Raw genomic sequence first — 23,221 nt, forward strand, 5'->3', positions numbered from 1 at the left:
AAAGTATTACAACCGACCCCGCAACCCCCAACCCCTAGTTCAAGTCCAGTTTCTCCGTCCGCACGAAGGCCCACGCCTCCTCCGGGGAATCAAAATAAGTTACCCACAGGCGCGCAGGCTGCAACATTCCGAACTTAATCTTCTTCTTGTAGAGCACCTCTTTTGTCCGATTAAACCCAGACCGCCGCTTAGCCACCTCCGCACTCCAATCCGGGTAGATCCGTACTACCCCATTCTCCCAGTTGCTGCTCTTCACCCTCTTGGCCCAGCGCAGCACACACTCCCGATCACTGAACCGGTGGAACCTCACCAGCACCGCACGCGGGGGTTCATTCTCCTTAAGGCTCCTGGCCAGTACTCTGTGTGCTCCCTCCAGCTCCAAGGGCAGATGGAAAGACCCGGCCCCCACTAGCGAGTTCAGCATCGCAGCCACGTAGGTTGTCAGGTCCGACCCCTCCAGCCCCTTCGCAAGGCCCAAGATCTGCAGATTTTTCCGCCTCATGCGGTGATCAAGCTCCTCGAAGCGGACCTGCCACTTCTTGTGGAGCGCCTCGTGTCCCTCCACCTTACTCACGAGGATCCCGGCCTCCTCCTCTCGTTCAGCGGCCTGCGTCTGCAACTCCTTGATGGCAGCACCCTGGGTCGTCTGAATCTCCGAGAGCCTTTTGTTCGTTTCCTGCAGAGAGCTCAGTACCTCAGCCTTGAAGTCTACAAAACAGCGCAGGAGAGCAGCTTGTTGCTCCAGGGCCCACTGCTTCCACTCCTCTGGAGCTCCGCCGGCCGCCATCTTGGATTCCTTCCCCCGTTTTTTTCTGGGGAGCTGCTGCCGTTTTTTCCCCCTTTCCACTCCTGAGTTCGAGTCATGAACTGCGGGAAAAGTCGATCAGGACACCTTCTCCCACCGGGTGACGTCTAAAAATTTCCATTTTGGGTTCTAAAAAGAGCCGAAAAGTCTGTTTGAAACAGGAGCTCCCAAATGTGCGGCTTTCTACATCATCGTCGCCACAAAGATTTATTTAAAATCATTTCCCCGTGGATGCCTTTTCCCTATCCAAATATGTCTACGTTTTATAAGAAGCCAATTTAACCAGTCTTTCTTGATTCAAAGAAAGAGTAAGTTCCGAAAATCCAAGCTAAAAGAATAAAGGCGTAGCACTTGTACAAAGAGTCAGAATGGAAATGTTAAGAATCCAAATAAGAGCTTAAAAAATATATACAAATCGGTCCTTGACATTGGGTGATTTGGGTAGGCCTGTACTTTGCAGTCTGTTTGAGGCACTGGTTGATTTGTCCCCAGAGGGAGTGATAACTGCTCCTTTCTGTGGAGATAACCAAAGAGGTTGACCTGTTTCTTTCTGCTTGTGCCTGCTGGACAACCTGTCTCCAGCAAAGGAGATAGAGTGAGGTGGCTTGTTGTTCTTCTTCTGCTTCTCCCATTCACTGGTCATGGGACAGTTTTTAACCCATTTTCCCTCTGTATTCCCGTGAAGGGAAATAGTCATGTCTTGCATTCATCCTAGAATGTTTTACACAATGAGAAATAAATCAGGAGATGGGTATTTGTGCATGTCTGATGAGATGAAGTAAACAATCTCCATTGTCCTTGCAAATCCAGAATAAGACCAGCCTTCTGTATTTTCCATACCTTTTCATTCAGGATTGAAGTCGACCTTGACACCTCTTCAGGTGTGAAATCCCATGTCCTCCCAGGATGTCTGCTCATACAATCCGCATAGGAATTTTCCAGAAGGGATTCCTTGACAGTATGCGCCATCTTTTGATCAGTGTCTTCTCTTGTATTTCTTTAAAAAAAGCACAGGTCTTGCTTAAAATGTTCAACATAAATCACGTCCACGTGTTCTGGGCGTGTCCAAGATTGACGGAGTTTTGGCAGGGGCTATCGGGCGTGATGTCCGAGCTGTTGCGTAAGGGGGTGGTTCCGAGTCGAGAGGTGGCGATATTTGGGGCGTCGGAAGACCTGGGAGTCCAGGGGGTGAGAGAGGCCGATGTTTGGACTGTTGCCTCCCTGATAGCCCGGAGACAGAATTTTGCTAGGGTGACGGGACTCTGAGCCGCCGAAAGCGGGAGTGGGTCAGCGACTTGGCAGAATTCCTGAGGCTGGAGAAGGACAAGTTCGCTTTGAGAGGGTCAGCAGAGGGGTTCACCTTGAGGTGGAAGCAATTTATTGTTTTCTTTAAGGAGGTTTGAGGGGTCAGCGAGTTTGGGAGAGCGGAAGGTTGGGGGGTAGGTGGTTTAAAATGGGGAAGGCAGGATGCGAGGTGTGGTTGTTTCTTGTTTATTGAATTAATTTGTTCTTTTTGTATATGTGAAAATGCCTGAATAAAATATTTTCAAAAGAAAATGTTCAACGTGCCCATTGGTAATTTGGGAAACTGTAGTCTGTTTTTCATGACATTATACGAGTTTTCAAATTAGCCTGATAGGGCATGTAGACCATTTTGGCAGCCCATCTCAGTTAAAAGTGAACTATTTTTGTGAAATTCATGAAATTGTGTAATTTATTTTCAGGATATAATTTCTATCGTGGTGATATCTCTGCCTTGTGGCTGGATTTGTACTGTAATGGGGCTTCCGACAATGTTTGGTTATATCGTTTGTGGAGTCCTCTTAGGTCCTTCAGGACTTAACCGCATCAAGGTATGAATTCTACTTGGATCATACAGTAGGGCACCGTTCCCAGCTGAAGTTGTCTTTGAACAAGCTGGAGAGTGGTATAACATATCCATCAAGATTACAGCTGTCAATATTATAATGTGAAGAATGTGCAGATCTCATAAAAGAAACGGCAGAGCATTTGGTGAGCTATTGTGCCAGCTCAAGTTGAATAATATAGTTTTTTACGGTGCTGCTATACAGTTCTGGTGGTGAGATTTGTAACCATGCCAACTGCATCTCCCATTATATGACACAGTGCATTTTTAGTCGTGGATACCTAGCAGTCCCTACCTTGGTATTATACCTTGACCCCGAAGTGAGTTTCCAATTACATATCCAGTCTGTTACTAGGACTGCCTAGTTTAATCCTGGTTTTTAAATGTCTGATGGTCTTGCCCATTTCTATGTCTGTAATGTCCTACGACCCTCGGAGCTATCTGTACTCCTCTAATTATGGCCATGATTTTTTTTCATTCCCGCATTGTTGGCTATGCCTTCAGATGCCCAAGTGCTAAGCTCTGGAATTCCCTCCCTAAATCAATGTCTCTTTCCTCTTTAAGATGTTTCTTCACACTTGCCCCTTTTTACAAAGCTTTTTGCCAACTGCCCTAGTATCTCCTTATCTGGTGTGAATTTTGTTTGACAATGCTCCTGTGAGGGCTCGCATATTTTGCTAAATTAAGTGTTATATAATTACAAGTTATTGTTTGCCTGTCCCTTGTTCTTTTGCACCATGGTCTAACTGGTTGAAGTTGAGATATTCTTGTTGCTTTTGTCCCTTCCCTGGCTGAAACTGAGTGGCCAAATGCTTCACTACTCACTGACCATGAATAGCATTGTAATGCTGTACCTTGCTTTGCAAGCAGTCCAATACGATACAGCTGGTTAACATGCAATTTACACCAATGGATTTGCTAATGAATTGATCTATATATGACTTGATGTTATAATCTCTGGCACATCAAGACATGCTAACTTGGCGACCTGAGTTGGGTCCGGTCAAGGCTAACCGAGATTATATCACCAATTAAACTGATAAGTATTAGAAAAGGAAGGATAGGGAGGAAGAGCAGAAGAATGGGGTGAGAGTGAAGATCTCCAGTCAGAGAACCAGTGCTAGCACAGGAATGATGTTCCAAAAGCCCCCTCACTATACTTAGAACATAGAACATAGAACAGTACAGCACAGAACAGGCCCTTCGGCCCTCAATGTTGTGCCGAGCCATGATCACCCTACACAAACCCACGTATCCACCCTATACCCGTAACCCAATAACCCCCCCTTAACCTTACTTTCATTAGGACACTACGGGCAATTTAGCATGGCCAATCCACCTAACCCGCACATCTTTGGACTGTGGGAGGAAACCGGAGCACCCGGAGGAAACCCACGCACACAGGGGGAGGACGTGCAGACTCCACACAGACAGTGACCCAGCCGGGAATCGAACCTGGGACCCTGGAGCTGTGAAGCATTTATGCTAACCACCATGCTACCCTGCTGCCCCAGTTGCCCCATCCCATGTCTTGTATGGTGTAATTCCAAATAGGCTGGTTTACACTCAGATTATTGCCAGGGAAAAGGGTGAGGTCGAAGTAGGGAGTGAAAATTGGAATGGATATGAGAAACAATGGTATTAGTCTTCCCAATATTGAACTGGAGGAAAAGTCTACTCAGTACTAGATGCCGAATAAACAATCTAAGCATTTACAGCAGTGGAGAAGTCGAGAGAGGTGGTGGGTGTCATCATCGCGCATGTGAAAACTTTTGCTTGTGCTTTCGGATAACGTCCCGAGGCGCCACACATGCATGCGAAATAGAAGGAGGCTCGAGCCTTGAAGGACACTAATGGTGCGGGAGCAGGAAGTGGAGCCATTGCCAGTGATTCTCTGGCTATGATTAAAAAATAAAAATGGAATTGGTTGAGAGCAGTCCCACCCAGCTGGATGATGGTGGAGAGATGTTGGAGGAGGATGGATGTGGCCGCAGTGCAAACAGGTCAAGAAGGGCTTGGAGGAAAGTTCAACTTTGTCATGTTCATTTGAGTTTTGTGACTTTGGTTAAAAAAGGAGAAGGCTGAGCGTTGACCTGATAGAGATTTTAAGGAGTAAACATTCAGAAGACCACTTGTGAATAAGTCCAGAATTCAAGACCATAAATAGAAGGTAGTTACTCATACATTCATTTTGTAGTTTAGGAGGAACTTCTTTACCCAGAGTCGTTAGAATGTGGAACTTGTACCATATGACATGGCTGAGTTGGAGAGCATGACTGCATTGAAGGGGAAGCCAGATAAATATTTGAGGGAGAAAAGAATAGAAGGATATGTTAATATGGTTAAATGAAAGCTGGGAGGAGGCTCAGGATAAATAAGGATCTGATGGACTGAGTGAACTTTACAGTGCTGTAAATGCTTTGTAATATTTCTTGCTCTGATTGTAGAGGATGTTCATGTTATACCACATTTTTCCACAGTCTATCGTGCAAGTGGAGACACTTGGTGAGTTCGGTGTGTTCTTCACTCTGTTTGTTGTTGGACTGGAGTTTTCTCCCGATAGACTCAGAAAGGTATTAACTCTTCATTTGCTGTTCAAAGATTCTTGATTTGATTGAAAAAGTCTGAAAATTAATTTAAGCGATTTTTCACCCCATCCCAAACAATGCTAAAACCTGGATTCAATTGTCTCTAGAATTCATAACCTTTGATGTTCATCTAACTCCACTTCCTGACTTGCGACTAGCTGCAGAGTGACTCCTTTTTTGTGAAACCTCTCAGTGAGGTTGACTATTATTTTGTACCTGAGTTTTTACTGTTGTTTCGTGTCACTCTCTATTGCATCTTTGCCATTGGTACTCTTTCTAGCTCTGCTTGCTAGAACTTTACTGCTTGCACATTATGGCTCATTCCACAGCCCAATTATTTTGCTTCTATTCACTCCCTCCTTATTTCACCTTGCCATTCTCTGTTTCTTTATATCCTATTTCCTTAAATCTGCTTCTTCTTCTTGGGCAGTCCCTCAGAGTCGAGGATGACTTGCTTCTACTCCGGGGAGGTGTGTTCTGCGGTGGTTGAATACTCCAATCCTGGATCTGCAGACACTGCCGCAGGTTTGGCAGGTGGTGTTTGATGAGGTGGGCGGATGGGACACTCTGGATTCTGCGCTGTCTTTCTGCAGTTTACGCTTGACCTCCACATGCTCCACCCTACGATGCTTGAGGTGATTGGCGCCTCCGTCGATGCTTTTTCTCCGGTTTGTGAATTCTAAGTCAACCGATTCCCATGTGTCGATGGGGATGTTGCATTTTTTTAGGGAGGCTTTCAGAGTATCCTTGTAGCATTGCCTCTGCCCTCCTAGTGATTACTATTAATTATTATTATTTGCTTAATAACTGCTCCATGAATCGACCATTGTGCTATTCTCCTCCAAAGCACCCATTACTTTACTGCCTCAGGCATTACAACTCTAACTCAAATTTGACATCCTACTTTGCATCACCCATGGCACAAGTTGTCAACTCTATTCCAGTAGTTACTGTAAATGCCCCAGTCCCATGTACATCTTTCTTCACCCCATCCCCCTGGCCTGTCACTTGAAGTGTAACAGTCACCTCTGTAGTGCCAAATCCTCAACTCTCAGCTCAAATGCACTTGCCATTTGATCAGCATAACTCAACCACCCTCTTAATTACCAGAGTTGTTACTAATTGTAAAGATTCAAAGCAACCCTGAATTCTTCCTCTCTCATATACTACCTAAGTTACTGATTGAAGCAGAGACTATATTAACAATTAAGAATCGGGTTCGATTGATGGTTGAAGGAAAAGGATAACGGGTTCTAGGACGAGAGTGGGCATGTGGGAACAGGACTATCATTAGATAAATGCCAACTGAGACTGGCTTGGCTGCATGTCATACAATCTGTTCTAATTTCCATGCAAATCCACAGACTCTCATTCAGCCCTTTCACACTGTGGCACAGTTCCAGGGTGCCAGGTTAGATTCCCTGCTTGGGTCACTGCCTGTGCGGAGTCTGCACGTTCTCCCAGTGTCTGTGTGGGTTTGCTCCGGGTGCTCCGGTTTCCTTCCACAAGTCCGCAAAATGTGCTTGTTAGGTGAATTGGACATTCTGAATTCTCCCTCAGTGTACCCGAACAGACGCTGGAATGTGGTGACTAGGGGCTTTTCCCAGTAACTTAATTGCAGTGTTAATGTAAGCGTACTTGTGACACTATCAAGATGATGATGATTTCACCCAGTGTATGATGCACAGTTCTCATCTCATTCCTTTTGCTGTTCTTCCAGCCTTCATCATCAAACTTTGACCTGTCCAAAATTCTACTGCATGTATCCCTGTCCCAGACAGAGTCTTGCTTTCAAAGCTTTTCTTACAAACCTACATTGGCTAATAATCTCAGCAGCAACAACTAATGTCTGTTTGGCTCTATCTCTCCAGAAGAGGCAGTAGCATGAATACAGTGCCTTAAACCATTCAGCCAGTTGGATATTGCAAAGCCTCTCAAAAAATTTAAGTTCACTATCTTCCGCATTTAACCTCTTCTTACTCCACACAGCCTATCTCTAAAATGCTCAGTAGCCACTGCAGTCTGTTTGGTGAAGGTACACTTGAATTGATGTTAATGTTCCAGAATTTTAATATAGTGATAATGCAGCGACAGCAATATATATGATGGCACATGACTTTAGTGAAGAACATAGAAGAGATGTTCCCGTCCACGTGCTATTCTTTTCCTTCTTGGTGATTAATATCATGAGTTTGGGAGGGTGTTGTTGAAGAAGCATTGGCTTTCTATCCTGTGGGTGGTTGACATTGTAGCCGCAGCACACTGGGAGGAGGAGTGAGTGAATATTTAGGGTGATGAATATCCACCTGATCGAATAGGTTGCTTTCTCTTGAATGGCGTCAAGCTTCTTGAGTCTTGTTTTCAACTATCTAGGCTAGTGAAGAGAACTCCTAACTTGTACCTTGCAAGTGGCGAAAACCTTAGGATATAAAGTCGTTATCTATTTGCCCCAGTCTTAGTCATACAGCACAGAAACGGACCTTCGGCCCATCACGTCTGTGTGACCACCATGGGTCTAATCCCATTTCCAAGCACTTGGCCCATAGTCTGAGAAGCATAGAAAATAGGAGCAGGAGTAGGCTATTCGGTCCTTCGAGCCTGCACCCATAAAATCATGGCTGATTATGCAAATTGAATATCCCACTTCCGCTTTCTCTACAAACTCCTTGATCCTTTTAGCCGCAGGGCCACATCCAGCTCCTTCTTGAATATATCCAATGAACTGGCCCCACCAGCTTTCTGTGGTAGAGAATTCCGCCAGTTCACAATTCCCTAAGAGATTAAGTTCTTCCTCATCTCAGCCCTGAATGGCTTACCCCTTATTCTTAGGCTGTGACCCCTAGCTCTGGACGTGCCAACATCGGGAACATTCTTCCTGCATCGAGCCTGTCCAGTCCCATCAGGATTTTATATGTTTCTATGAGACCCCTCTCATTCTTCTAAACTCCAGTGAGTACAAGTCTAGTTGATCCAGTCTTTCTTTATATGTCAGTCCTGTCATCCTGGGAATTAGTCTGGTGAACCTTCGCTGGGCACCCTCAATAGCAAGAATGACCTTCCTCAAACTAGGAGACCAAAACTGCAAATCGCATGCCTTAGGATCGCAAGTTCACATCTAAATACTTCTTAAACGATATGAGGATCTCTGCCTCCACCTCCCTTTTAGGCAGAGAGTTCCACAATCCCACCACCCTCTGGGTAAAAACCTTTTTTCCTCGCATCCCTTCAAAACCTCCTGCCCTTACCTTAAATCCCTCCACCAAGGAGAAAAGTTTCTTCCTGTCTACTCTACCTAGGCCCCTCATAATTTTATACATCTGAATTATATTCTCCCTCAGTCTCCTCTGCTCCAATCCAAGTCTATCCAATCTCTCTTCATAACTAAATTTCTACAGCCCAGGCAACATCCTGGTAAATCGCCTCTGGACCCTTCAAGTGCTATCACATCCCTCATATAATGTGTATTCCAAAACTGCACACAATACTCTAGTTGTGGCTTAACCAACATTTTATACAGTTCCAGCAATACCTCCCTACTCTTAAACTCTATGCCTCGGCTAATAAAGGCAAGTATACCATTTGCCTTCTTAACCACTGTATCCTCCTACTCTGCTACCTTAAGGGACAGATGTACATGCACACCAAGTTCCCTGTGATCCTCAGTGCTTCCCAGGGACCTGCCATTTATCATGTTGTTCCTTTGCCTTGTTAGTCCTGCTCAAGTGCATCACCTAACACTTATTTGGACTTAATGCCATTTGCACTGATCAGCCCATCTATATCCTGTAATCGAAGGCTATCCTCCTCATTATTTACCACTCCGCCAATTTTCATATCATCCGCAAACTTACAGATCAACCCTCCTACATTCATATCTAAATCATTTGTATAAACCACAAACAGCAAGATGGGCAGGGTGGTGAAGAAGGCATTCAGCATGCTTCGTTTCGTTGCTCAGGGCGTTGAATACAGGATGTGGGATGTCTTGTTGAAGTTGTACAAGACATTAGTACGGCCATACTTGGAATACTGTAAACAATTCTGGTCACCCTATTATAGAAAGGATATTATTAACCTATGAGAGAGTGCAGAAAAGATTTACTAGGATGCTACCGGGACTTGATGGTTTGAGTTATAAGGAGAGACTGGATAGACTGGGACGTTTTTCCCTGGAGCGTAAGAGGCGGGGTGATCTTATAGAAGTCTATCAAATAATGAGGGGCATAGTTAAAGCAGATAGTCAACATATTTTCCCAAAGGTAGGGGAGTCTAAAACTAGAGGGCATAAGTTTGAGGGGAGAGATGCACAATGGTCCAGAGGGGCAATCTTTTCACACACAGGGTGGTGAGTGTCTGGAACAAGTTGCCAGAGGCAGTAGCCGAGGCGGGTACAATTTTTTGACTTTTAAAAAGCATTTAGATAGTTATATGGGTAAGATGGGTATAGAGGGATATGGGCCAAATGTGGGCAATTGGAACTTGCTTAGTGGTAAAAACTGTGTGGCATGGACAAGTTGGGCCGAAGGGCCCATTTCCGTGCTGTAAAGCTCCATGGCCTCTGTGACTCCACTGACATAGGCTTCCAGCCAGAAAAACACCCCTTGACAATCACCCTCTGCTTTCTGCCAATCAGCCAATTGTGAGCCGAATTTGCAAATTTCTTTGGATCCCATGGGCTTTTACCTTCGCTATCAGTCTCCCATGTGGGACCTTATCAAAAGCCTTGCTGAAATCCAAGTAGACTATGCCAAATGCATTTCCCTCATCTTAGATGAGTCACACTCCTCTCCGACCCACCTGGTTGCCTGTTCACCATCTGCATGATTTGCCTTGACGGTATGGTCAGCTTTCATACGTATGCTGATGATATCTGGCTCTGCTGATTCAAAGGCTGAAGGGATCAAAGCATCAGTTTCTTTAAAAAACATACCAGCAAACTGTGTTAATGGACCACAGAATGCGTGTCACCTGGATGGTTTTCAAACTCTCCTGGCATTCTGACTCCCAGCCCCCAGTTTGTTGTTAACTACCAGTGTATACTGAGCTCTGGAAGAATGCAAGTAATAGCTTCAGTTAAAACCATGTGTTTTCTGGCCATCCATTAGTTAATAAATTGTCATTCAGCCACAGATCATTGGCATGGTCATTTTTATTTTAAAAAAATGCTATCCTTGCTAAAATCATTAACATTTTCATTTTGTTCAGAGTTTTCTTTCAAACTCACCTTAAATCTGTACCTGCTCTCAAATAATCCATCTGATGTACTGAGGTAATTCACTGTTGGCCCATTAACTCCTTCCACACATATAAAAAACTCTCTAAATCCCCTCCTCTGCCTTCATTATTTGCATTATGTCCCTCCTCTAAGAGAATGTGCACAGCTACTATCTTAATCCGATAGATAGTCAAATGGCAAGAAAAAATGCTGAGACATCTGTGCAATTTTTTAGCAAATGTTGGAAGACTGTACTCGCATTAGAAGATTGTAGTGAATGGGAAAAGTACCCAAAATCCAATTATCTGCCAGGTAGACTATTTCCTGATGCATAGAAATAGCTTCAAAGGGTTAGGTTATTAAATTAAATTTTTTCTCAACATATTTGAACTCTATAAGCTGATATGTGGCCAAGATGATAATATTGCTCCTGCCTAGGAGGCTCTTCCAACTCTTTTTATTTGCAAACTTGACTGGATTCAAGAAAAATCTCTTGTAGGATAGATGAACATTCTGGCATCTAGCATAGTTTCTCCTCTTCCCAATTTCTGTTTGCTGCTACTGTAGTTAGTGGTTCTCTGAACCTTCCTCTTTTTGTTTAACCTAGACAGCCGGAACATCGCTTTGCTTATCATTTTTACATTTCGCTTGAGTCTTCAATTCATTTGGCACGTCATCACATTCGAGGCTATGGGTCAAGGGCTGGCAAATGGGATTAGGATTGGCAGATCAGGTGCCTTTCATATGGCAGTGCAGACTCAATAGGCCGAAGGGCCTTTTCTGCACTGTATTTTTCTGTGAATTTGTGATTCCATAGCAAGCATACAGAGGAGGAGCACCAAATTTGTGGAACTCTTCATGTATTTCAGTGATTCCTTCCTTCTGCAAGCTTCAGCCTCTTGAAATCAAAGCTGGATATAGCTCACTCGGCGAAATCGCTGGCTTTTAAAGCAGGCCAGCAGCACGGTTCGATTCCCGTACCAGCCTCCCTGGACAGGCGCCGGAATGTGGCGACTAGGGGCTTTTCACAGTAACTTCATTGAAGCCTACTCGTGATAATATGCGATTTTCATTTCATCTTAGCACTTGTCTCAATTTACTGAACCTTTACCTCACTCGTGTTGTGCCTGTGCTGTCATCAATGCAAAACAGGTCATCTTCTGATTAGGAAAGATCTATGTCTTGTACAGTTTGAATTTGGAATTACATTCTTTAATGCATTTTGGTCTTTAATTATACTAAGAGTAAAAAGAATATTATAACATTAATGCTTAATATTTTTGAATATTAATTCAAAGTACACTGTTTTACATTTCACTGCCCTTAGGTCTGGAAGATTTCCTTGCAAGGAACCAGTTATATGACATTCCTGATGGTTGTATTTGGATTATTCTGGGGACAACTGTTGAATATCAGGCCAACACAAATTATCTTTATTTCTACATGTTTGTCTCTATCAAGTACTCCTTTAGTATCCAGATTCCTGGCACTTGGTGCCAGAGGAGAAAAAGAAGGTAAATGTTAAAGGAAGCAGTGGGCCATATAAATGTAGGATGGCTGTGTATTTGTCAATTGAATCACCCTTCAAGTTGAGGAGTGAGAGATGCTGGGTGGGAGCTGGAAGAGGAGCAGAGAGACACTCTGACAAGATGGGTCGGTTATGCCCAATATAGTTGCCACATGTGATGTTGGGAGGAAATGGAGCCCAGTATGCCACCTATCCATTGTCACACTTCCTCTGGTGCTGGACAGGCTGGGTTTGTGGCAGTAATAGCCCTGATTTCCCCAAATGGAAGGACAGGATCCAGTGGGCCATTTCTCACTCCATTCTGGCCCAACAGGCTTACTAACTGTGGGCTTTTGTTTCTGGGGACTCTTCCACCTGTTTAAGGACCCTTGGCACCTCTTTGGATACAGCAGCAGTGCCTGACGTTTCTCTGTACCATTGGCATACTCTTTGTTTGTGGCAGGAACCTACCTGGGTTCTGCTGTGTCTGGATAAAGCCCCTGAACCTCCGATAGATAGTGAATGAGGATATCTGCAATGCCAGACAGGCAGATGTAACTGCCATTGTTAGGAAGATACAAATCTACTTGCAACTAATTAGCATCTTTGACATGTGGAGATTTGACCCTGCCTACATGATTGGAACCAACGAGGCAATGAAATCATTCTGAAGACTTGCCTACCAATGATCTCCTTTTCCAGTCTTCAGTTTTAATCTCTTTCGAGTGGGAGTTGAGAACTACCTGCTGGACCTCAGAGAGACCCTTATCGGAATACAGCGATTGAGCTCTGACAATGTAATTGGGCCAAGCTGTTGTTTGAACCAGTGACTTGATGATGCTTTCAGAAAAAACTCAAAGAGGCAAGACTTTGTTGCGGTTGAAGCCAGGAACACACAAATGCTAATGTCATCAAGTTTGACTGATCTCTGGCAACCAATATGTTCCAACATATTTCTATGTCCTATTTTGCTTTTGGCATTTTACTCTTGTGCCTGCAGATGTGACTCTGCGTGCGAGGCTGAGTTTAGCTGCAGACTATAATTCTGCATTCAACACGTTAAAAATTGAATTTCAGGAAAAAACCAGTCCAAATTCAAAATCCAATTTTAGTTAAAAATGCTACACAGTAGTGACTGGAGTCACCCTCTGACATTAGCAAACGAGATATGACGTTATGAATTTACTAATACTGCTTGTCTGAAACCACACTCTCTGCTCGCATTGGTTTCTGCATAACTGGTATTTCAAGTGCTATATTAAAAATATTTACAATCCCGGTAATGAGTGGGAGGATTTTCTTGGCTTGTCCGTTGTTGTATGACTTGCTATTTTCTGAACATTAGATGAGAATTTTGGAGTTTGATTTGAAAATAAGAGTCCAGGGTCCGCTGATATTTTTGAAAGAAAGTGAGAGTTGGATAATAACCAGTTCCGCCAACTTTACCTCTCAACAATTAGGGTGCGAGAACAATTTAGGAACCTATGCGAATCATTGAAAGAAAATATACTGCCATTGAAAATCAAGGGAATGTCCTTATTTTTGTTGCCTTAATATTCTTTTCTTTCCCAATTTTCACATTGTGCTTTACACTGGATTGGATGTTTTGCTAGCTGAGCTAAGATTTACAACAAATGTACATTGCCTTGTAACATGATTCCAGTGATCGCTCCACGACCCTTTGATCAAGCTACAGATTAAGCCCAAGATGAGCTGCAATGCCTTTTCTTGTCAGCTTGGATCTTGTATGTCTCTCTTGTGTAGACCTGAATTGGCTTCAAATTGGCTTTGAATTGGTTTTTGGAGCAAGCTATGAGATAGGTTAAGGGTTTGCCCTGGCCACTCTGTGCATTGGCTTTGTAACTTTAAAGGATTGGATGAAAAAATGTTTAAAAACATGTTTGAAGTGGACCCATTCATTTATCTAACTATTGGCCATAGATTATGCACGGCTTTCATTTGCCTTTCCTGTTGCTGATTAGGGGATGTGGAATACAGCAGCGTGCTGCTTGGAATGCTGGTGATGCAGGATGTTCAGCTGAGCTTATTCATTGCTGTGATGCCCACTTTAACTCAGGCAGGCAGTAGTGCTTCTAACAGGTAAGTCCTTGGCAGGTACCTGTACAATTGAATGTTGCCTGTCATGATTTTTAACTGTTTTCTCCTCCAATGGTGTAACCACCTTATGACTATCAACATTGTCCTTCCAGTCAGACTCTGAATGTGATGGTGCAAAGTAAGAGGTTGTTTAGAAATAAGAATCTCCTTCAAGGGTGAAGTCAGTGGTCAGACAGTATCTACCAGCATTCTGATTGAGTTAAACATAGAGACATAGAAAATAGCAGCAAGAGGAGGCCATTCAGCCCTGCTGAGCCTGCTCCGCCATTCATTATTATCATGGCTGATCATCCAACTCAATAGCCTAATCCTGCTTTCCCCCCACGTCCGTTGATTCCCATCGCCCAAAGTGCTATATCTAACTACTTCTTGAAAACATGTAATGTTTTAGCCTCTACTACTTCCTGTGGTAATGAATTCCAGACACTGATCACTCTCTGGGTGAAGAAATTGCTCCTCATCTCTGTCCTAAATAGCCTACCCCGTATCTTCAGACTGTGACCCCTGGTTGTGGACACACCCACCGTCGGGAACATTCTTCCTGCATCTACCCTCGGGAGTAAGAACCTGTTTTTAAACCACTACCTGCTTTAGGGAGTGTGCGGGGGATTGCCATGACTGGCACTAGGAGATTTTAGGTGTAAGCGTGAAGAAACCCTTTTGATTGGGTGATGGATTTAGTCCACTGGTAAAGATCATTTCAGCCATTCGCCCCACAAGTCAGTTTAAATTCACCTTCTATTCATCTGGGCTCTGGGTGTAAATGTGACTTTTGAGAGATGCTGATCATATCGACATCCAAGGGTCAAGTTCAACATGTTACGACACTCTGGGCTAGTGTGCGGTCCATTCCAACCCCACAGATCCTGAGTCCCAACACAAGTGAATTAGCCAATAATTCATAAGAGAATTTGCAGAATCTATGGCCCCATGACTGCTCAATAAGTTTAGTCACCAGCTTTCTAAGTTAAACACAACTGTTAATGTATAATAGGAACAAAGTTAAGATATGCAATAATTATAACATAATAATGGTCAGCTTGTCTGCTACTCCCTTTTTTTTACTGTCCTACCCTCTACCCATCACACACAAGACAGACACACAGGAAGGAGAAGGGGGAAAATAATAGAAATTAAAATGAAATTCCAGAGAAAACCTCGACCAATTGGCAAGGGCCATTGATGAGGCTTGGCAATTCTAAACAGTCCATTTGCTGATAGCCAAGTCCATCATGATGCGTCAGTACTGATCTTCCTTGAATCTGCTGATCCAAAATATAAACAGCTCTCTGCAATCAGCCTTGCCTGAGGTTATAAGTCAATCCTCAGTTTACCAGCCACTCGGATTAATGGTGAAGCCCATCTTAAACGCATAGGCATATTAATTGTCCAGCTACAAAAATTGAAAAAGTAGAATAACAGAAATTAAAAGAAAGAAACAAGGGACAGAAAGGGATTAACAGGAGGATCCTTGCAAAGATTAAAGGAAAGTCAGGGAGAGACAGTGAAGAACAGTAATGTTGCCAACTGTGATTAAGTGTATTTCTGGATGTTTCCTCACATGATTTTCTGCCATGTTCTAGCCATTAGTCAGCCAACAGACCCATGCTTGTGACATGCTGCCTCCCTGTACCAACTGGAAATCAAAATGACTCATTACCCAATTGGATGCTTGACTGTCGGAGAAGGCCTCTTTCTCCCCATTTTCAATATTTTTACATCTGTTAATGAGAAATCGGCAAAGAAAATGACAAAATTAATTATTTTTAATGGCCCGATGATTTATATCCAGGGCCGCACACAGCAGTTGTCCTGAAGATCCATCTCCAATTCCTGGAGACTCCAGGCTAAACCTGAAGGGTTGGCAACCCGAAAGGTCACAGAACTGGATACAAAAAAAGGAAAGTGCATTTAGTGGTACTTCAGGTCAGTCATTCAAAGAATGGCAGAATTATGTACCAATAACCAACAAGGTTAGGTTAGAGGTGAAAGAAATATATAACAAATGGAGGGAGAGCAAATCTTAAAAGGATCCAACAAAAAATAATGTGCCAAGAAATCAATACAGAAATTATCTTTATATGTCCGATGGTGCGTGCCACTGTTATAAAACATTCTCTAATGGCCTGGTTGGATGTAGAACATAGAACTGTACAGCACAGAACAGGCCCTTCGGCCCTCGATGTTGTGCCGAGCAATGATCACCCTACTCAAACCCACGTATCCACCCTATGCCCGTAACCCAACAACCCCCCCCTTAACCTTACTTTTTAGGACACTACGGGCAATTTAGCATGGCCAATCCACCTAACCCGCACATCTTTGGACTGTGGGAGGAAACCGGAGCACCCGGAGGAAACCCACGCACACACGGGGAGGACGTGCAGACTCCACACAGACAGTGACCTAGCCGGGAATCGAACCTGGGACGCTGGAGCTGTGAAGCATTTATGCTAACCACCATGCTACCATGCTGCCTCATTGTGATCACATGGGATCATATGCATTGTGATCACAGAGGCTAAATGTGACTTGTATTTTGTCTGAACTTACCAATTGATATCTTTGGACATCCTGTATAAATGAGGCAAATACATTTAACAAAAATTCCCTTCCATGTAACCAAGCTGCCCATTGCTTGACATTGTTTACATAACCAGATGTATATAACAGCCTTGGAGATACCCGTGTATGAATGCTTAGTGTAGTTTAGTAAAGTCCCACTGCTGTTAATGGTAACCCACTGTCCTGGAGGTGAATTTTGGAAGACTGCTTCGAGGGTTTAAATGCTCGAATCTCATAACTGCAATTGAAGGCTCTAAAACCTTCTTGATCTGCAATTTCATATTCTGCAAAATTCATCTGGAAACGTTTTGATTACTTATTGTAGTACTTACCTTCGAGCAGAGAATGCTGAGGGTGGGGGGGGGGGGGGGGGGGGAAGAACCTGATTGAGGTGTACAAAGTTGACAGAAGTAGCTCGGAAGAAACGTTTCCCTGAGTAAAGGGGGTCAATAACCAGTGGGCATAGATTTAAGGTAAGATGTTACAACACCCTGGGCGAGTGCGTGGTCAATTCCAGCCCCACAAACCCGGAGTCCCAACATAAGTGAATTAACCAATAACTTGTGTTTTCCAAAGATTTTAAACTCTTGCTACTCCAATGAGTTACAGACACCAGATTTATAAGTCAAACATTAATAAGCTATTTATTAATAAAAAGGAGAAAAGATGAACATATAAGGAAATAACAGGATAATCGTCTGCCAGACTACCTAATCCCCAAATCCCTCCCCACCCTCTACCCAGACAGACACCAGGTAAGGGTTGGTGAGGAATAAAGTAAAATAGGGATCAAAGGGGTAGGTCTGCGATGAGTCTTCACTACTGCGGTTGTAGCCTCTGGGAAATAGGTTTACTCGAGAGGTTCAGGTTGTCGCACTCCGTCCTTCGACCACAAGATGGTGTTTCCCCTAAGAATTCCAGGTTGGTGTGATTCCACCCTTTGGCCACCAGATGGAGTTGGGTCCGGTGTGTTCAGTCAGTGCAGTTCTTGTCGCCGGCTATCAGATGGTGCTGTACACAGGAGGCTCAGATCAGTGCACTTCTGCCTTTCTACCACCGGATGGAGCTGGCGCCACCCCATGAGAACGGTACAGCCCTGGCCCTGGGATTTAGCAGTTTACTCACCTGTACAAGACTCTGGCAGTTTTTATCTCACATGTTTCCACTTCAAGCTTCACTTCTTCAGCTCTTCCCAGCCCCTGATACACAGTTCCAAGGTTACTGGCTTTTGGGAAAACTTGTACTTTCACACTTAAGATCTCTTTCCCAGTCCTGTTGGCTGTCTGTGCTCCTTTAAACGGGAAAGTCTTCACAGATTTGGCTACAATGCCTTTTACCATCATCTAGCAGAGAGAGAGAGAGAAACTTCAGGATGCTTGCTCGCTGGCTTTTCACATAGAAGTGAACAAAAGTTGACACTCTCCAGAAGACCCGACTTCTTCCCTGAAAGTTACTGACTGGCTTCACCAACCACAGGCCCCGACCGGAAACATTGAAAATTCCGCCTGCACCGATTGGGCTGTTTGCCAAGGCTATCAAACAACATCACAGATTCTGCCACAGAACCTAAAGGCGATGTTTTTGGACCAGCCCATCTGAAAAGGGAGGTTTTTCCAATGTCCAGAGACTACAATTTAAACAGAAATCCCAAAGAGTGCAGTAACTTCGTAGCAGCTAACCCGAAGGACAAGCATACAATATCCTAACAAAGGGGCAGAATGTTTTACCCAGAGGGTGATGAGAGTCTGGAATTCACTGCCTGAAAGGGTGGCAGAGGTGGGTACCCTCACAACATTTAACAAGCGTTTAGATGAGCACTTGAAATGCACTAGCATACATGGCTATAGACCAAGGCTGAAAAATGGGATTAGAGTAAATAGGTGCTTGATGGCCAGCGCAGACACGTGGGCTGAATAGTCTCCTGCTGTGCTGTAAAACTGACTCTATGCCACACTACATCGATTGAGGTATTTGAATTGGAATTGGATTGCTATCTGAAAAGAAAAAGAATGTGGAAGTAAGGCAGGAAGTGGGATTAGGTAGAATGTTCTTTCAGAGAACCAGTGCAGACTCAATGGACGGCCTTCTGCACTGTAAGAATTCAGGGATTCTGATTCTGTAATTGTGTTTCCACAGTCTTCAGGACTATCAGGTCCCCTCGCTCACCAGGCATCGTCCTTGTATTTATCAGCTAAGAGGCTGTTTTTATCATTATCTTTGCTACATCAGACATATGTCACCTTCTGCAGATACAAAATATGGTACTTGCCAAACCTGAACCTTGCAATTTCACTGTCTCTGTCCTGACATTATCTCAAACCTGCCAGTTTTTGTCTTTTCACTGTCAATTATGATTTCTCTCTCTCTCCCTTTCTCTTTGTTTTCTTGCCTCTGATGTTTGTATCTGCCTTTTCATTTCTCTCTGCTTCAGTCTTTCTGTCTTCCCTCTCCCCCTCCTGGTTGTTTTTCCTCCTCCCTCTGTTGCCCAATGTCTATATTCACTAGCACAGAGCTCAACTGTTATCAATTGTCTAAAATGATCGATGCACCATTCTGTGAAATTGCCACCCGTGCCATATTCCACGGTGATAAGCCAAATAAATCGTAATGGCTCAGACACCAGCACACTCTTTAGATTTTTCTTTGAGTGGGAAGGAAACCTTTCTCTACTGTCAGGATTTCATGGGCTTTTACTCCTCTTACTAGTTAGAGTTAAGAATTACTCTACTTAGGATTCACACAACTTACTTGTGATAGAGAATGTAATTCTTCCATCAGCCAGAGTGCCTCCAATCTACTCCTCTTGGGAGAAAGTGTTGTGCCTCATCCATTCAAGAATATATTCCATGATTTGCTTCAATTTGCAGCAAGGCCCATTGCACAGCATAGCACAAAGATTAGGGAATTGTTTTAATGTGCTCCAGTGGATAGTGGTTTTTTTTTTTGGGTTTGTACATTTGCCCACACAGAGAGCTTCCTGCTGGAAACATTGGCACTTGTCAATCTCGAGGATAGTTTTCACACAGGTTACAATTATTCATTTAGACGTATTTGATGTTCATGTGCAGAGAATGAACTACGTGGTCAACTGATGACAACTCGAGGTATTTCTCAGTCTGGGTATATTTCTTGGAGGCTCTTGGTTAAATGATGATTGCACCTTAGTTCATTGACAGAAATCAGACAACGATAACATTTTGGCAGGCAATGAATAAAATACTGGTCAGAACTTTTGTGGAATTTGGATATCCCGAAGTTGGATATTTCTCTACTTTTCTTTCTTGGCTGCCATGCATGCTTTCAGCTCAAATATTCCACTCTCACAGTAGATCAAAGTTTCAGCAACATCATAGTCCATATGCGCCCCTGCAAGTGGACTATAGATATATACGTATGCGGAATTAATATCCTGTGACACGAAGAAGAATTCCAGGACATATATGGCTCTAGATTGTAAAGCTCTTTTGATGGTTTGGCTCATTGAGGTGGATTTGGCTTGGACTGATTGATGGCTAGGAATGATTGATTTGGTCTGAAGTTGGAAATTTGGTAGCCAATAAACTACATGGACTGTGAACCAAAATGGATGAAAGCATAAACAGCAAATTAAGCATTTTCTACAATGAGAAGCAACAGAAACTTAGCCGTCAATAATAACAGCAAGGAATTTGGGGCAAGGCTCGGGAGGAGATTTTACAATAGTCTGGATGGCTATGTGACCACACTTGCTGTAAATTTGTAGCCGTTGCAAGTGAATTTATCCCATGTAATATCCAATGTATCATTAAGAAGCTGAACAAATGACAAAAGATTTAAATATTTTAAGCTGCGAAAGATCATTGTCTGAAAAGTAAGACCCCAGCTTAAAAATAATATATCAGTATCATGTTTCAAATTATTTTGGGATATGTTTTCACAATTTTGCCTTTCTTCTTTTTCCACAGTATAATTTTAGAAATACTGCGGACTTTCGCTCTTATTGGTCAAATTCTGTTTTCGTTGGCTGCAATTCTTCTGATGTCTCTTGTGGTAAAGACTTATCTCATTGGACCATTTTACAGAAAACTGCACACAGAGAGTAAAGGAAATAGAGAGAAACTTGTCCTAGGAATTTCAGCATTTATCTTTCTTATGTTAATGGTAATAATATATTTATTTTGAATCATGTTATGGTATTGTAGCACTCTCATTGGAAAAGATAGAAATCAGTGTAAAACTTTGATCTAGAGTCATGCAATGTAAATATTTCATCCAGAGCCATATGTCTGGAACAGTTACCTAGAGCAGTATATCATATTCCCATCTGGAGCTGTGTATATGGGTGAGAAATCCCACCTCTTCCAGCACAAACTGGCTCCACTATCTCCAAAGAAAATAGTTCTTCCACAACATGGCTATGCTTCTAACAATGCTTTGTGCTAACTGTTCCCCGTTGATATTGTACCTGTGCTGCCCAGAGATCGCTCAACACATATTTGCCTCTGCTTCTCTATCTCTCTCTCTCTCTCTCTCTCTCCTCCCCCCCCCCCTCTCTCTCTCTTTCACTTTCTCTCTCTTTGTCTCCGTGTCTCTCTCACAATCTCCCCTTGTTGCTGTGTCTATCTTTCTGTCTGTCTGACTTTATATCAACGTTTTTCCCTCTGTTTTACGCTGTTGAACTTCATTGCCTCAGCTAATGTGAGAAGCACACTTCTGTTAGTGGCTTTGTCTGGACACAGCTACTGGACAGAACCTGAGTTTCAAATGGATATGTTACACAGGTAGGCAGGTGTGATCATAGGTGACCTCGGTATGTGGGCCCCATGAAGCCTTTCAATTGACAGATCAGCTACACCACATTAAATGCCATGGAAGCAGTAAGAGAATCAAGGGCACAAAATATACTCTGGGTGGGGAATATTTAATGTCCACTGTACATGTGTTAGTATTACTAATGGTATGAGTCCTGAAGAATACGGTTACAGGATATCCTTCATCAGATTGTGAGGAGACCAATATGCAGCAGCCTGTTTGATGTCATTGCCAGTTTCGGTTTTGTAGATTATCTGTTCATGACAGTATTGGTCGGAATGACCCCTGTAAAATCTTTGTGAAGACAAAGTTGCATTTTCACAATGAGGACACATGCTAATGCATACCGTGACACTGCTGTTGTGTGATCTGAAGTAGCATGAGGACAGATCTAGCTGCTCAAAACTGGCATTCATGAGGCTCTGTGGACCATCAGCAGCACCAAAATCTGTACTGTCATAGCCCGACACATCTCTTATTCCTCGATGATCATCCAGCTGGAAGACAAACCTTGGTTAATTTGGGAATATGCAAGTGTATGTCAGGAGATGGTGTTTTTGTTTTGTTATTAGAATGTGGGTGTGTCTGACCTTTATATACTCAACTCTAGTTCCTCTGATAAAGTAGCAGATATGAATCCAGCACTGTGCGTTGCCTCCCTGGTGTCAAGGTCAAGGATGTCACTGAGCAGCTGCAGAGCACCCAGAAGTAACAGCCAGCAGTCACTTTGGATCAAGGAGTACATTTAGCGGGACAGTGTTCATTGTATCCTAAGGTGTAGGGTGACTATGGACAAGACAATGAACACTTGACAGTAAGAATATTCAACTGGGGGGAGCCAATTTCAGTGGGCTAATAACGGATCTGGGCTGAATAAATTGGGATCAAAGATTGGTAGGAAATTTCAAAGAACAGAGAGTTCAGGCACAGTCAAAGTCTATCCTTGAAAAGGAAAGGTAGGGCAAACAAATTCTGGGTTCCCTGGGTGACAAAAGAAGTTGAAATTAAGATAAAGAGGAAAAAGTTGAACCAGACTGAATCTAGAAGGATCAGAGGGGAGGAGAGAAAGTAAATAAGAGAAGCAAAGAGTGTGAACAAAGACTAGCGCTCAATGGGACCAAACTACACATGGAGACGGGGCGCATGGCTGAGATAGTAAATGAATACTTTGCATCTGTCTTTACCAAAGAAAACAATGCTGCCAAGGCCATGGTACGAGAGGAGGTAATTCAGACACTGGAAGGATTTAAAATTGATAAGGAGGAGATGTTTTATATGTTGTCCGTGCTTAAAAGTAAATAAGGTACGAAGACTGTTGAGAGAGGGAAGTGAGAGTTGAACTTGCAAAGGCACAGACTCTAGGTGGTGTGAAAGAACTGCCGAATTGAAAATGTTCCACCCCTTGTTCAAAAAATGGTGAAAAGATGTGCAAGGGTTCTGAGAAAAGGCAGGGGAATGGCACAAAGTCACAATGCTCATTTGGAGAGTTGGTGCAGACCACGATGGGCCAAATGGCCTCTGTCTGCACTGTAATGATTCTGGGATAAGCCTATCACCTACAGGCCAGTTATTTAAATTTATAGGGGGAACTTTCTGGAAAAAATATGTCGGGACAAAATTAATAGTCACATGGACAAATGCAGGTTAATTAAGAAAAGCCAGCCTGGATTTCTTGAGGGAAAATTGTATTCAACTAACTTGCTGGAGTTTTATGAAGCAGTAAAAATGAGGGGTGATGAGGGCAATGCTGTTGATATAGCGTATA

General features: G+C 43.3%; 1 protein-coding gene across 4 annotated transcripts in view; it reads left to right on the forward strand.

Annotated features, from left to right (window-relative positions):
* The window catches only part of tmco3 (transmembrane and coiled-coil domains 3), a 71,359-nt gene that overhangs the window by 17,113 nt on the left and 31,025 nt on the right, over positions 1-23,221 (forward strand). For all 4 annotated transcript variants that reach the window (XR_005461331.1, XM_038802796.1, XM_038802795.1 and 1 more), the window contains 5 exons: positions 2,530-2,658; positions 5,153-5,245; positions 11,803-11,989; positions 13,965-14,082; positions 20,610-20,805. Coding sequence is in view for 3 of the 4 variants with exons in the window: in XM_038802796.1 (XP_038658724.1) it covers positions 2,530-2,658; positions 5,153-5,245; positions 11,803-11,989; positions 13,965-14,082; positions 20,610-20,805 (723 nt within the window). In the remaining variant the exon portion in view is untranslated. The remainder of the gene's footprint in view (positions 1-2,529; positions 2,659-5,152; positions 5,246-11,802; positions 11,990-13,964; positions 14,083-20,609; positions 20,806-23,221) is intronic.

Source organism: Scyliorhinus canicula, chromosome 7 (genome assembly GCF_902713615.1).
Source record: "Scyliorhinus canicula chromosome 7, sScyCan1.1, whole genome shotgun sequence".
Classification (NCBI taxonomy): Eukaryota; Metazoa; Chordata; class Chondrichthyes; order Carcharhiniformes; family Scyliorhinidae; genus Scyliorhinus; species Scyliorhinus canicula.